At 38.4% G+C, this 14726-nt stretch overlaps 1 protein-coding gene across 1 annotated transcript; it reads right to left on the bottom strand.

The window, feature by feature from the left end:
• Positions 1-2863: 2863 nt before the first annotated feature.
• On the bottom strand, positions 2864-3964 carry npy8br (neuropeptide Y receptor Y8b). Its single transcript, XM_020928378.2, has one exon. The coding sequence runs from the start codon at positions 3962-3964 to the stop codon at positions 2864-2866; it is 1101 nt and encodes a 366-aa protein (XP_020784037.1).
• Between the last annotated feature and the right edge of the window lie 10762 nt (positions 3965-14726).

Here is a 14726-nt window from a genome sequence, read left to right as displayed (position 1 = left end):
CCTTCTCCGTAGTGAGCATAGCTTCCTGATTTAGAGTGGGTTTAAAGGGACTTAGAGAAGAAAAGGTTAGTGCCGCTTACGAGAGCTCATTTTAGGCCTGAGCAAAGGGAGCAACAAGTCAATTAGTGTGACAAGAGATGCCCTGAGAGCTCCCCTGGGGCTGCCTCTGCCCTTGGAGAGTCCAAAATACTGTTAACAGTTTGGTTTAAGCTTTTATTTCAATCTTGTTTTTAATTATAAATGTGACATATGCAATTTTTGTAAACATAAGTCTGAATCAGGAGCTTCTGTAGTATGATGCAACATACAACAATGAAAATAATAGTAAAATATAAACTATGATAAAACAATGGCATGTATTAAAAGGGCATTGTGTAACTTTTCTAGTGGAGGGTCCATCAAATGCTTTTCTTCATAGAGATGCTGATGCTTTGCTTTGTCTGGAATGTTTGACAGTATGGCATTAAACCGTTGGATCTTCACAGAAACCAAACCAGATCCAAGTTACAGGTCAAATCTGTGGACAGGCGACCCTACTCACAGTCAGAATGCCTGTTTTTCTAGGTTTTTTGAACAGGAAATCCACCTATAATGACATATCAATGGAAACAAGCAGATAACGGACCCCTAACCAAAAGGTTACATAGTGCGCCTTTAAATATAAGTTGTTAAATAAAAATAAATATATAAAAAAAATGTGTATGTATATATATATATATATATATATATATATATATATATATATATATATATACATATATATATATACAGTATGTACAGAACAACAGTGCAAAACAAGCAAGGCAAGTAGATTAATTATTGTACTATAGATAAAACTACTCAAATATTGGCTGAGTAAAATTATACCAGCCATCAATTACTATTACTAGTATTTTTGCAATTATTTTTCCTTGCATAAAACATGATTAAGAGTACATAGTTTTAGTGTACTTTCCATCATATATTGCAATCATACTCCTGCACATTTTGTTTGACAGGAAGTTCTCCCCTTAATATTTACTATGGCACGTCCCTCTGTTTACAGCCCCAAACAAAAGCACTGATTTATTAAACATGTCTAAAACGAGCGCTGATCTTCTACGCCCTGAATAATGCACAGTAACAGATGCACTGCACTAGGCCTGACCTCTGCAATAATGGCAGGGTTAAAACAGGGCTTTAATCTCCACATGTCCACAAATGTGTTGATTGGCTCATGTTTGGACGTGCTTTAACCTGTGGAGGAAATGGATGTGACACTTGTCTTAATGATGAAGACTGTGGTGTCAGAGTGGCATTTTATCACAAATAAGCCTCTTAGTTTAGCCTCTGTCAGTGATGAAGATGGAACGCTACAAGCTGACCTAAAGCCACTAAATCAATATGGGCTCCGATGGAAAGAGGAGCATTCATTTGACACCACTGCGATCATTATGTCATACAAACCACCACAAACACATCCATATGTAGTGGAAGTTGTGAAAAAGTAATCAATAGTCCAATTCGAAGTCAAAACAAAACATTTGATGCATTTACTGTTGTCAATGCACTGATTAAGTTTGAATTGTACTGATTCTACTTCTGTTACTTTGGGTGTCTTGACAATTTTTTAAGACTGGTACCCTTGTTGGTGTAATTCCTAATTCGTCCACTAGTGGTCCATGGTAGAGGTTTCAAAATTACTTAAAAAAACATTGTCCAGATTACTTGAAACCATTTCTACCCAGATGCCCTATCTGACAAACTATTCAGGAAATGTTCAGTTTTGCTCTATTTATTTATGATTTATTTTTCAGAGTTAGTATGCCTATTTGATTGATTAGTATCTGGGTATTAATTTATCTAGTTTCTGACAACCCAACTTGGGACATGATATAAACCAGGGAATCTCAAACCATAATATATCAAACATTACATTCTAATTTATTACATTACAACTGTCAACAAAGTAGATTCAAGACTTATTTCACAAATGTATCATAAAAATGTAATCACACAAATAAAAGTGACAACAGTAATTCTAATTCCTCATATCTTCTATGCTACACATTGCTTTTTATTGCCACAGATTTACAACTGTGTCGTACACTTCTCCTAAATCAAATGTAATGTACGGAAGTCCATAAGGTTATATACAGTGAAAGAGGTCCTCTACTGAAACTACTTTTATGGCACTTTTAAATTTATGGTGGTCACATCTTTATGAGAAAATCTACAGGCACATGGCACACTACTATATATAATGGTTGAAAATAGACTGCATGAAAACACTGCATTGGCTTGACGAGGTTCATTATGAAAACATTATTGTTCGTGGGAGTTTTTGATAATAAGAACAGCGTATAATGAAGCAAATAAATCGCCTGGATGAACGCCTGGGGCCCCATTTGCGGCTCTAATGTACTTGCCTACAGTTGTGCAACAAAACTGTCAATAATCATTAACATGTCATGGTTCACTATCAATTTACATTTTCATCAATATAGACACTTTGGAGAATTTAAGCAAGACACAGCTGCTCCATAAGACTCCTACATCGTCAGTAGTGTTAATATAGATACATTACAAGCGGTTTTCTTTAAGAGAGAGTACTCTTCAGCAGAATACTTCTTAGCTGACCCCAGTGCACCGCTTTGACCATCATTTTGTCATGTTCTGCTTCATCTGAAATAGAAGCCAGCAGTTAAGTGTCTCTAGCCTGCTCCCATCGGACGGCAAACTGTGAGCTTTAAAACTTTGTAAATGTCACACTCCTGCTTTTGCACACAGTCAAGCAAGAAAAGCTTTAAAAGAAGAATAGTGCCCGTGAAAAGCAAAACAGGCTCCAAAAACAAACTTCTTTTGACTTTAACTGAAAATGTTTTTAGGTGTTGGCACTGATGGATCCATTGCTCAACATTGACCCCTTGGTGACCTCCGTGCTGACCGTCGAAAGTGGCACAGTCTCGTATCTCTCAGTGACCGCCCAGCAGCGACATCTCAGTATGGTGGACTTGAGCTGCTTTTGGAAGTTGCTGTTGAGGAAACCGTATATTATGGGATTGACGCAGGTCGATGCCATGGCTGCGAGATGGCAGAAGGAGAAGATGACATCATGACTGCAGGTGGGCAGAGCCTCGTGGTTCCAGTCAAAAACAGTGTTGAAGATATTGAGAGGCAACCAGGAGAGAGCGAACGCCACCACGATAGCCGTTAGCATGATGTTAATCCTTGTAGCGCCTTTGTTTTTCTTCTGCGTATTGTTCCCACTCCGCTCCACTATCTCCTTCCTTCTCCTGAGGCGTAAGTAGATGTGCAAATAGCAGATCATTATGAGAAGGATCGGCAGGAGATACTGGAAGACAATCAAGGAGGTGGTGTAGGCTCGCCTCATTGCTAACGATGGCCACTTTTCCATGCAGACAAGCTGGTCAGACAGTGGAAGGGGGATGCTTAGGTTCTGAAAGGGTAACTCCAAAACGTTGAAGGTCAAAAAAGGCACGGAAATCAAACATGCCACCACCCAAGTGCCCCCCACAGCAAAGTAAGACTGGGCAACTGTGGGCTTCCAACCAGTGGGGTGGACTATTAGCTGGTAGCGCTCCAGTGCAATCAGAACAAGGGAGAAGATGGAGACAGAGACTGAAATACACTGAACAAATGGTGTGAGCTTACACATAGCGCTACCTAAAATCCAATGGTCCATCAGCGTGTATATTATGGTAACAGGAAGGCAAACAATACACATGAGAATATCGGAGCAGGAGAGATTGGCAATTAGTATGTTAGTGACATTACGCATCTCCTTGTGCCTCGTGATGACAAAAACAAGGCAGGAGTTTCCGATGAGTCCCACAGCCAGGACCACGCTGTAGGCAATGATGAGGAAGGTGGTGCCGCTGACAGACATTGAGCAGTCTTCAGTGGCGAGGGCCAGGTCTCTCCACAAAGCATGGTTATAGAATGAGTTGTACTGGAGATCCATGTTTGCACTTCAACAGGCAGACCTTAATTAAGCCGATTTGTCGTGTCACACTTCTTGTAATTGCCTCATGAATTTGTTTTTGGAGGGCCGTTGAAGCTTGTCCTTAATCTTCAGTTGTCATTACTTCAGTGCCTGGACAAAAACAAAAATGATTAAAACAGTCTCTTTACTGTATGAGAATATACGTTTCACAAACAAGTTAAATTCAAGTCAAAGTGAACTCCTAATTAGAGGTGCACTACGTAACATGATATTTTTGCTTTGTCTTGAATGTTCTACAGTACAGTATTTAATCTCTGTCTAGAATATATTCAATTAGAGGTGTTTTAATGCCTTGAAAACATGCATTCTATCTGAAACCGGGGTTATTTTCCCACAGATCTGACCTATAAATGAGCCATCTGCTTGTATCCATAGATATAGATATGTTAAATGATATGATGTAGAACATTCCTGGCAAAGTCATAACATCTCCATGAAGACAAACAGGTGGCGGGCACTCCACCAGAAGAGTTATAGTACAACTTTAACTGAATTGATTAAAACGTGTCATCTAAACTGTAGTGAACCTGTCATTAGCAGATAACATGGTTACAGAGCTTGAAATGTGGGTGGTTATTATTTGGAGAAACTAATTTCATGATTAGCCATGAAAGCAACACATGACTCAGAAATAGATTATCTTTCTTTATTTTCTGGGGACAAGTTTTTACATTCCCCTCCTCTGTTCCAAATTAATCTCAGGATCTGTGGAGCAGAGCTGGTCTCATTGGTCCAATTTCACTTTTGTTAGCAGCACTCACTTTGACACAAAGGGAGGTTTTAACACAATAATTACAGCCGTACACATAAATCAGTTTGGGGGGTGCTTCTTGTCCTAAATGTCCATGTACTATCTGCTCTGTTGCACCTCAAGACGGCAGCATACACCTCCACTTCTCTGCATTCGCTGTAATGGCAAGCTGATCTACGTTTCCATCACAATAACTGTCATAATGTCTGCTCCTTTACACAACCGTCTCCCACAAATGTTTGCTCCCCTTTTGACAGCAGCAATTTATTCTGGTTGGATCATCAAGGAAGACTCTCTCTCTTACATTCTCAACAACACTTACCTATGCTGTGAAAGAATAACATGTAAGTATAAACATACACTAAAGCTGTGTATCTCATGCTCTAGTGGACGCAGTGAGAATAATCAGCAACACTGATTAATCACATGTTTTAGCTCGTGTTTTGTCTCCCACATCATGTATGCTGTTTTTGCAAATGGAATAAGCTGCATTTGTGAATTGTTTTTCATTTTCATTTAGAACCGAGCACAATAGCCAACACTAAGATAACAATGAATGCCTTATTTTCTGCCTCTTTTCTTCTTTACACTGCCTTATTAACATGATGCACAGCTATAGGCATGCTAATAAGGAGACACGTAGTGACAAAAAACACACGTCAAAATAGATCCATTTTCATTTCAATAATATATCATGATACGTGATAAGGATAAGTGATACCCTACAAACAAAACAGCATTACTAAAGGAAAATGTTCGGGGAGAATTTTAAGCGTACCCATGCTGAATAAAAAAGTTATTTTGCCTACCTGGTAAACGTCCGTAGTTTTCTTCCTCTAATATCTGTGTCGAGCTATTCCACGCTGGGACAGGTGCACATAACTTGGGGTAAATCCCATAGGCTGCAGCGTCTGTCCAGAAGTAAAAGCATAATTTATTTCTCTGTTAAAACCCTCAAAACGCCGCTTAATGGACCTCTATAAAAACAGCCTGACGGGCAGCCAAATGAACAATGTGTCAGTAGCCCAAAACAAGGCGCACAGACGAGCGAGACATTTGCTTGATGGATAAGGTTGTTAAAAGATTGTAAAAGAGTAAAGACACACAAGATAGTGCGGACTTTCACTTTTAGCACAAGCTCCGTTTCTTACCGGAGTGTGGCGTGAGGTCTCCTCTCTCCCACTTTCTTCGCACGGATCTCCGCATCAGGTGAGGAGAGAAGGTAGAAAGAGGCGTCTGATGAGCGCGCATGCAGGAACACAGCAAGGAGTGGAGATAGCTCTTAAAGCGACCTTATGTATCACACACTCTGGTGGGGATGGGACTGTAGAACATGTTACATAATGAAATTTCTCGCTGTGACGTGGACGCGCACTGAACACGCGCCAACACATTCACTCAAATGTACACACGCACGCGTACTGATAAATGCGACCACTGACGGAGGAACTATTTCAGTTTTAGCACCGCACCTGAAGAAGAAAAGACAATGCATCAGACAAGTGCATTTATACGTGCTCTGAATGGCGCGCGACTTGAGGGGTCTATTTTACCAAATGTGGCATAGTGATCTTATATTCGAAATGATCTTATATTGTGTACAGGCTACAGTAGACCTAGGTAGGTCTATGTGTAGGTAGGCCTGTATGCAATAAGATTCAGTTGCTCTGTAAGCTTCAATGAAATGGTCTCAAAAGTCCTTTTGACGGCAATCGTGCCTTTGTGATTGGATAGACTATAATGGACCACCACTTTTTGCCTTGATAACAAGCTAAAAATGAATAGTCTATATTTTATCTTAGTATACTGTTGCAACACATTTTTACTCCGAGAACGTCAAAAAGTGACGCTTTTCTAGTGCCCTTGGTTGACAAATGCATGGAACTTTGCCAGCGCCGACACCTGTCACCAAATCACTGGGGTCTTATTTTTTCTGGAGGTGGCAAATCACAAGAAAGTTAAAACCATACTTCAGAAAATTCTGGAAGGAAATACGTTTTCTGCCATACTGTGGAAGATTAGGCTACGTTAAAACCAAATAGACATGCAAATGCACTTCAGCTTTAAAATCCTTTGCTGCCCTTTTCTTCAATAATTTTTTTAGAATGTTATGAAGTCAAGTCTTCAAGTCCCCCATTTTATTTATATTCCTATGCAATGAAATTGCGTTTATGCGTGTGTATGAAATGAATAACTATAGAAGAAAGTGAAACTTTGGACGATGCTCGATCTGCCACCTTTATATCAAAAAGCAGTTCTGGTTGTGTTTGTACTGTCTGATTTGTATAGATTTCCATCTTTTGAAATGTAAGTATTAGGCTACATTAAGCAATACTTGTGTCTGTTTGGTTATCCTAAGAAACCTATTCATCTCATTCATCTTATAACCTAATATTAGGTCTTACAAATAGGCTATACATAAAAAAATGAGATGGCTCTTCTTTGGCTCATCAAGCATTTTTGATTTCACCTATATCTGTTTTCAAATAACTTATTGGTAAAAGATAGCCAAACTGATGCAAGTATTGCTTAATGTAGCCTATTTGAAACTTATTGGAATGTGCAATTACCATTTCAGTATATGGCTATCCTTCAGATCATCAGACAATATTGATTTGACCTACATCTGAGTCAAATCATGTTAAGAGATACAATACAAATCAGACAGGACACAAACGGAACTGTTTTTTATATAAAGAGGGGAGACCCAGCTGGTTCAAAGTTTCACTTTCATTTTATATGTAATGGCTGTGAATTGTCAAGAAAAATTACATCTGTCTTATCAATAGAGTGTCGGCTGTATGCTATTTTCTGCACACTCCCTTCCTTAGGTTGCATGATACATTTTATGAACATTTTAAACTCAATAGTTTCTTGAATATATACTACAATTATTTGTGTGACAAATTACAGACATAAATATCAAACATTCTAATAAACATTTACATACGATACATACAAAATGCAAGGGATACAACTTCATCAAAAACATATTATAGAGCCCAAATGAACATAAAATATTTAAATGTAAAAAGGATAAATACTGAAGTTAATCATTTTTTTCACTACCACTTTACCTACCACATTCACCCTATGATTGGTTTTAAGGGCATGCATCTGGAGTAAATGTAAAAAAAAAATGAAAAGAAATGCTAAATTGGTATCCAAGAAGACTGCATTCAGAAGGATTGGATATGATCCTAATTCCAATAAAGAAATTACTATATTATTATTATTACGCATATATTGACAATAAAAAACTTGCCAACAACAAGATTTGAGAGTCAAATCACGTTGCATGTGCACAAAACAACACAGTATCATTATTGCATCCTGAAATCTCACATAAGACTCTATAGTCGCCTCATTAAAATGCCTTCCTCTTCCAATCTCACACTAGGGACTATTTTAGACCCATTTTTCTTTGCACCTCTTCTGCTTGTGCAACAGATTGTTAACTGCCTCTTCACACTGTCCCCACACACTACTGCTCAGAGCTGCACTGTGCAGTTCATTATACTCCAAGGCAGCACCAGGCCTCCAAAGACCAGTCATTTCTGATCTACCGGCAGTGCAGTTGTTGAAAAGGCTATATGTAATTATGTCATCATCAACCCTTCAATAGGTCTGACATGGAATGACTTGTACTTACACTGTCACTCTCCTGATCCTTCTTCCAGGTGTTTTGACACACACTCATCCAAAGGCAACAATTGTGACGAACAAATGACAAGCTGTCAGGGGCAGTGAGGACACAGTAGGAAGTGGAGGTGGGCTGAATCTATATCAGGTGATAAGTGAATTGATTTTCTGATTGCCTAAAGAACACACTTTTACATGTGTTGTGATGTAGAACTTTTACCTTTGTTTTAATGATTCAAATAGAGCTATATAATAAAGGGCTAAAAAGCTGCTGGCCAGAAATGAACATGTACTTGAAACAAAGACTGACGGAGAAATGATGAGGATTGCTGTATGCAAAAAGATGGTGGAAGGGTAAATGGGAAAAATTAAATAGTGACAGAAAAATGGGACAATTTGGACAATTTGTCTAGCATATTTACGACTGTCAATGTGTCTGTGTGAAATTTTGTTTCCTGTATGTTATATTATTGAGGTTATGTTTTGTTTGGTACAACTAGAATAGGTATTTGATTTATAAAAAAAAAAAAAAACTTAATACCTTTTTATCACCTTCCCGTCACAATCACTGACACTCAACCAAACAGGTCTCATCAAACAACAATCATTCCCTTTTTATTCCCCTGCCGAATGGCAGCAAAACCATCTTCTACCTACCCCTACACCTATTTATGATGATTGTTATGGGTCTTGTGAGGGGGATATAGACAGAAAGGGGAGGGAAGATACAGATTCCACCAGTCGCAACCTGTACCGGTGTCTTATCACGTCAAAAGAAGGAGTAGTAGGAGGGTCTCTTGTGATTTTTGCTTGGGGGCTCCCAAGACAGTAATGCCACTGTGTAGCAAATCTAAAACAGAGACCTGGTTTACATTCATGCATGGTGAAAATAGCATGAGCCTTTAAAATACCTCAACATTAATTTCCTGGAACACTGCACACATTGATCAGTTCACATGCGGACAGGTACTTTGCAACATTACAAAATAACTTATGTGTAATCTATCATTTACATATTGCATAAATTAAAAATGATTTAATATTACTTCACATAGTTGTATATGGTATGGTATGTTTTTATTTACACAGGGGCAGTGCAAGACAGGGCCATTAAGCAAAACAAAAGACATAGGAGAGATGCTGATGCCAGGTTCTAGCATGAATACTAATTTACACCTTCCCTTAGCAGGTTGGTGGAAATACTAAGAATACGGATTGTATATAAATTCACCACAAATAAATTAAACAGATATTACATAGGGTTACATTGTTCAAATACTACTCAAAACAAAAAACAAGCAACATACACCCATACACATAAGCACATATAAAGCATATAATTTCTCCTTTGTAACCTTATTATGTTCAGTGGAAACTGTGACCTGGCCTCATGTTAAAGTGAGTCGTGACACTATCATTGTAATCGCATCCCATAGATTCCCAGAGGCTTCTTAGTTGACCCCAGTTCTGAACAAATGCCATGCTGCTGGAAGAAGCTTGCATCAGTCAAATCCCATGTGACGGAGTGCGCCCTTCTGCCCCCCTGATAAAATAGGACTTTTGCATGCACATTTATTCCCTAACAGAGCACTATCTGTGGAGTAATGCATATTGCAGAATAGATAAATGTCATCTTTAAAGAACTATTATGGTTTTTAAGTCTTCAGTCACTATGATGTGTGCCCCCGTGTAGTAACTCGCTTAGGTACCTAAGCAAGTGTCTCTTTACTTACTTACATCAGTATGCAATGCTTTAGTGACATGTCCACACACACCCACCCACACCCACACCCACACACACACACACACACACACACACACACACACACACACACACACACACATATAGATGTCACAAAGGCTATACAGTATATACTTGGACATAATTAAAACTATGAATTTGTCAAAAACAAGTAATATCAACATTCATTCATCTACTGATTCCAATTAGTGGCTATGGATAAGCCTTGGTCTAATACTGGAGGTAATGTCAATGTAGATGACAAATAATCAATTAAACTTGCAACTTCCAAGTGCTAATTTTGCCATTATGCAACACACCGGTATGATGTATGGTGAATCAACTGGTTATCACTTGATTCATGATTCTTAAAGAAAATGCAAAAACCTGAAGTTATTTATCATTGTTTTGACATTTCACTTTTCAATTATGTCTGCGAAGAATGTTTTTTATGGATATAGACTAATGGTGCAAGCGTATATTTTTAGCCCAAGAAAACTGCTATTAAGCCTCCAAAAGGAAATGGATTATAGCAAAGACTGGGAGACAGAAAATTGGACAGTGAAGGAGCAGAGATAGAGCTTTATTAAAACTCAATTGCATTAGTCGACCATAAGGCAGAATCCATCTATTGTACATTAGACCTGCTGACCTTCACTGTTTAATTGATATGAATTCCCATCGTGCCCCTGCACCTGCCCTGTGAGGTAGTCTCCGGTCATGTCTCTGCCAGTGTAACAGCAGTTTCTCTCTGCTTCACACCCTGTGCTCATGTCAGCTCATGATGCTCAACATATTCTAATGTCACATTCAATAAAGTGGAAGATGTCACACCCCAAAATAGCACCTGTAAAAAAAGGAGTGTCAACTGTATTCGAGGAGCAGCCAAAACACACCAGAGGTGGTTAATATTGACTTTAAAAATCCTATTTAATCCAGGTCCACTGACATGCTGAGTATTTTATAGCACCCACCTACGCAGTCATTGGCCAGACTTTAACTATTTCCCAATTAAAATTTGATCCAGTGTTGGTCTCTTCATGCTTGGCCTCATTGCAAGATCTACAGAGGAGTGATGGCAGTTTCCAAGGATACTCTACATGGGTTGTGATTTGAGAAAGCTACTGAAAAAATGGATGCCGAAGTGAATATGGTTTTAAGTATAAATTAATCATTTTGTTATGCACCGTAGAGGGTGCTGTTCCATTAGTAATGGAATAAGTCGTCCTCAGAGAGAAGCTGTCAAACACAGTTCAACAGGCGGCTGACAGTCTCTAGCTGCTGTCTTGTACAATTCCTTCCAGTGGGAAAAGTGTGGCAATGTGTGAAGCATGGAACAAGTTATGAGGCTCCCAACTGATTCTTATCTCAAGTTCATCTTCTTCCACAAATCCAATTTAACTTAGTAGGTATATATTTCAAAAAGTGTGGTGTGTAAAGTAAAACATTTGCCATTCTCCAAAATAATGTAAATGTGGTGGTGATAGGAGCAACACATCTGCACAACAAAGGAAGAATAATTTATTTAAAAAACAGAACAAGATAAGAGCCCTTCTTTAAAGGAGCACTGTGTAACTTTTCTGGCGGATGGTCAGTCACCTGCTTGTTTCTATGGATATGTCATTGCTCTGCCTGGAATGTTTCAGTATACAATACATATACAGACATAAAAACAGGCATTCTGACTGTGAACAGGGTTGGCTTTCCACAGATCTGACCTGTAATTAAGTCTGGTTTGCTCTCCATGAAGATAAATAGATTTAATGCCATACTATGTAAGATTCTAGACAAAGAAATAACATCTCCACAAAGAAAAGCATTTGACAGACCCTCAACAAGAAAAGTTACACAATGCACCTTTAATACAAGTACAGATTAGAATATTTTATCTATGCCCCATAGCAGATATTTTTAACCAGATCAAGTTATTAGGCTTCATTCTGTTTTTGAGTTGTTTAGCACATGGACATAGTAGAATGGCTGGATTTTATGATTATTTTTGTGAAACTCTACCAGCAAGAAATCTTCAATTCTTGGGGAGGAACAGAATATACTCAGAAGAGGCCAATGTTTTGGTTAAGTTGGTTTGTTTTATCTAACTCCCTATTGTGCTACGCATGGGTGTCTTTGGCTTTTCCCCCTAAAGTTTACCCTAACAGATCCTGCTGTAAGTATATTACTGATTACACACAATTTAATATAATCTCCTTGCTCACTGCAAGTTGGCTATAAAGATAACGTTGATCAATTATTTGTAAGCAAAACAAAACAATCTGAAGAAATCGTCCATGCGCTATGGCAGTTTTTCCTGAGCCTCAAGTGTTTATCTTCGTGGGGAGTGATGGCAGTCCTGCCACCTGCCTTCTTTACAGCCTTGATCAGACTGTAATTTTGGATGAAAGTGTGAATGGGTTTGGTGCAAGTGAGAAATTATTGCTTGGTTTGCAGTCACCTAGCAGCTATGTCAATATAGAAGCTGCCAAATCTGAGTATAGTCGCTCACAGTGAAATGATCGTTCAGGTCTATTGTGGTATACAACAATATAAAAAGAAAAAGAAGGGCAAGGACATTTGATTAAGTTTTCGCTCTTAATTATATTGAGCTAGTGCAGATTCTTATTTTTGTTCATGTTGTCTTCTGTTGTAATAAACAATGTTGATGCTGTTCCTCGACATGTTTTTGCAGCTATTGCATCCATAGAAGTGTCAAAATCCCCCCTTCTTGGTGACATATCACACATTGGCCATTATGCCCTGAGGTGTGGTCAGCCTTACAGACCTGCAAGCCACTCAGATTGACCACGCCTCCTGACCAACCTTAGTATGCCTAAAAGAAAAAAAGCAATCTACAGTTACATCATCATTATGTTTCATACTGTTTTGTAGGACAAACGAGTGTCCTGAAGATTAAAAACAGAGGACACTTACGTCTTGTTTTGGCATTTGCCTGTAGCATACTTTTTAAAAAAATCTCTTTTTGGAGTCTGTTGTGTGTTGAATAGTGTCTGTTGTCTGTTCCTTTTGGATGTTACATTATAAATGATTTTCATTTGAAAGATGCCATGGGCACACCACTTTATTTCAAGTTACAGGTTACAGACTCTTCAAAATATATCCAATTACAGTATAACCACTGCACATATTATGTATATGAGCCAAGACTGACAGTTAATTCAGCTAGTGCTGCACTTTCACCTGCAGTTGGCTTGTACAGCTGACGAGAGGAGACAGCCTAATGCACTGTGCACTTAGTAATGGTAAAATCAGGCTTTTTATTCTGTGAAGCCTGACATAAACAGGGCCAGTCTTTCCTAGCCACTAAGTAAAATTACTAAGTGGCTCTTAGCCTATTGTGCCCTTGTCTGATTCTCAACAGAAATGATTGCAGTTAAACATTTACATTATATTACAGAGTCAGACTCTGATATCATGTCCATGTTATTTGTTGATGTGCAGAGCAAGCGAAGTGCATGCAAAATGAGTGACAATGCACAGCGTTACTAGTAAATGCAAGGCTTCTATTTTATGCTATGCAGTACAGTGATAAAATAAACCTTATACATCCCTTTAGCACAAAGACTGCTTGCGTATGAGCTTATCTGAAACATAAGCATTGGATAGGTTTGCTTACAGTCCAATAAACGGTCATTCTTAAGATTAATGTGAGTGATTTTGTTGTAAGCCATATGCCATATGCCATGGTTACCATTAGGAAAAGCTATTCAGTCCACATTGCGCTAATAACTAGGCTATTCAGCGATATCCAGTCATTTAACTTAGACGCAGCTGCGGCCAAGCCACATTATTGCAGAGCAATTGTGTGAGAGAGTGATTGCTCTGCTGGTGATGGTGATGTCCCATGTACAGGCTGCAGGGTATTTCTTTAGCTAGGTGGTGCATAAAAATGTGGGGAATTCTATAATTTACTATTTGGAAAGGGCATTTTAATACACAAGACAAAATATACTGCCTTCTTGCAGTAATGTACATGTGACAGGAAAATAAATCAAGGGAAGAACTATGTAGCAGGGCTTTTCAAGTTATATGTCGGGAAACTATATATGCAATTTAATCTCTGTGAAGATGGATGGGAACTCTAACCATTATGGAAATTTAAATTAAAAAGGACATTGTGCCAAGGCCTATGTAAAGCGATGAGGAGCAAATTTCCCAGGTATTATACACTCTAGTAATAACACAACTGAGACAGAATGAACATGGAAACCCAAGAATTCATTGTTTACACAATTATCAGTGAACTGAACTAACTAATTAGTATTGAACATGTTGTAGGCGCCTGCTGCATTCCCGAAAGTGAGCAACACAGCTCTCTAGTGGCCAAAAATTTTCTTACAGGTGCAAAAGACACATTCTTAGTAAGTACTAAATCTATGTATAATTATTAAATATATAAAACTGTAAACGATAACTATAGTTAAAATAAGCGATATATAAGCCTAGGTATTGCGATGCTTCTAAATGTTCCACTTGTTCAGTAAAAGAAGTAGCTATGAAAAGGAAAACTTGCGATTGGATGTTGATCCGGAAGAGGGCGGGTCCCTGTGTACAGCATTAACCAATTAGCT

The sequence above is a fragment of the Boleophthalmus pectinirostris genome, unplaced genomic scaffold (assembly GCF_026225935.1).
Source record: "Boleophthalmus pectinirostris isolate CB_2022bp ecotype Guang Dong unplaced genomic scaffold, ASM2622593v1 HiC_scaffold_4, whole genome shotgun sequence".
NCBI classification, from domain to species: domain Eukaryota; kingdom Metazoa; phylum Chordata; class Actinopteri; order Gobiiformes; family Gobiidae; genus Boleophthalmus; species Boleophthalmus pectinirostris.
The sequence above is the reverse complement of the archived record's forward strand: the minus strand, read 5'-3'. Positions and strand labels throughout refer to the sequence as shown.